This window comes from Mesitornis unicolor, unplaced genomic scaffold (assembly GCF_000695765.1).
Source record: "Mesitornis unicolor isolate BGI_N332 unplaced genomic scaffold, ASM69576v1 scaffold4688, whole genome shotgun sequence".
Lineage (NCBI taxonomy): Eukaryota > Metazoa > Chordata > Aves > Mesitornithiformes > Mesitornithidae > Mesitornis > Mesitornis unicolor.
The window spans coordinates 1-221 of NW_010200988.1; the positions used below are offsets into that span (position 1 = coordinate 1).

The 221-nt window shown below is 59.7% G+C and overlaps 1 protein-coding gene across 1 annotated transcript in view; it reads right to left on the minus strand.

Annotated features, from left to right (window-relative positions):
- Positions 1 to 22: 22 nt before the first annotated feature.
- The window catches only part of LOC104544902 (protocadherin beta-1-like), a gene marked incomplete at its 3' end in the record, with an annotated part of 1,649 nt that continues 1,450 nt past the window's right edge, over positions 23 to 221 (minus strand). The window contains 1 exon segment of the mRNA XM_010189907.1: positions 23 to 221. This exon segment is cut by the window's right edge and continues 20 nt beyond it. Coding sequence (XP_010188209.1) covers positions 23 to 221 — 199 coding nt within the window.

The following is a 221-nucleotide window of genomic DNA, read 5'->3' on the forward strand; positions in this document are numbered from 1 at the left end:
AGCCATCGTCGGCAGCGCTCACCGTCACCTCGAAGGTGCGCACCTGCTCGTAGTCCAGCGGGCGGAGGATATAAACATCTCCATTTTCAGAATTGACCGACACCTTGGGCTGCTCCTTGCTTTCCTCTCGCACTAGTGCGTATCTTACGCGGGCGTTTTTTCCCGCGTCGGCGTCCGTGGCGTTCACGCTGCCGATGCGGAGCATGGGGCTGTTGTTCTCC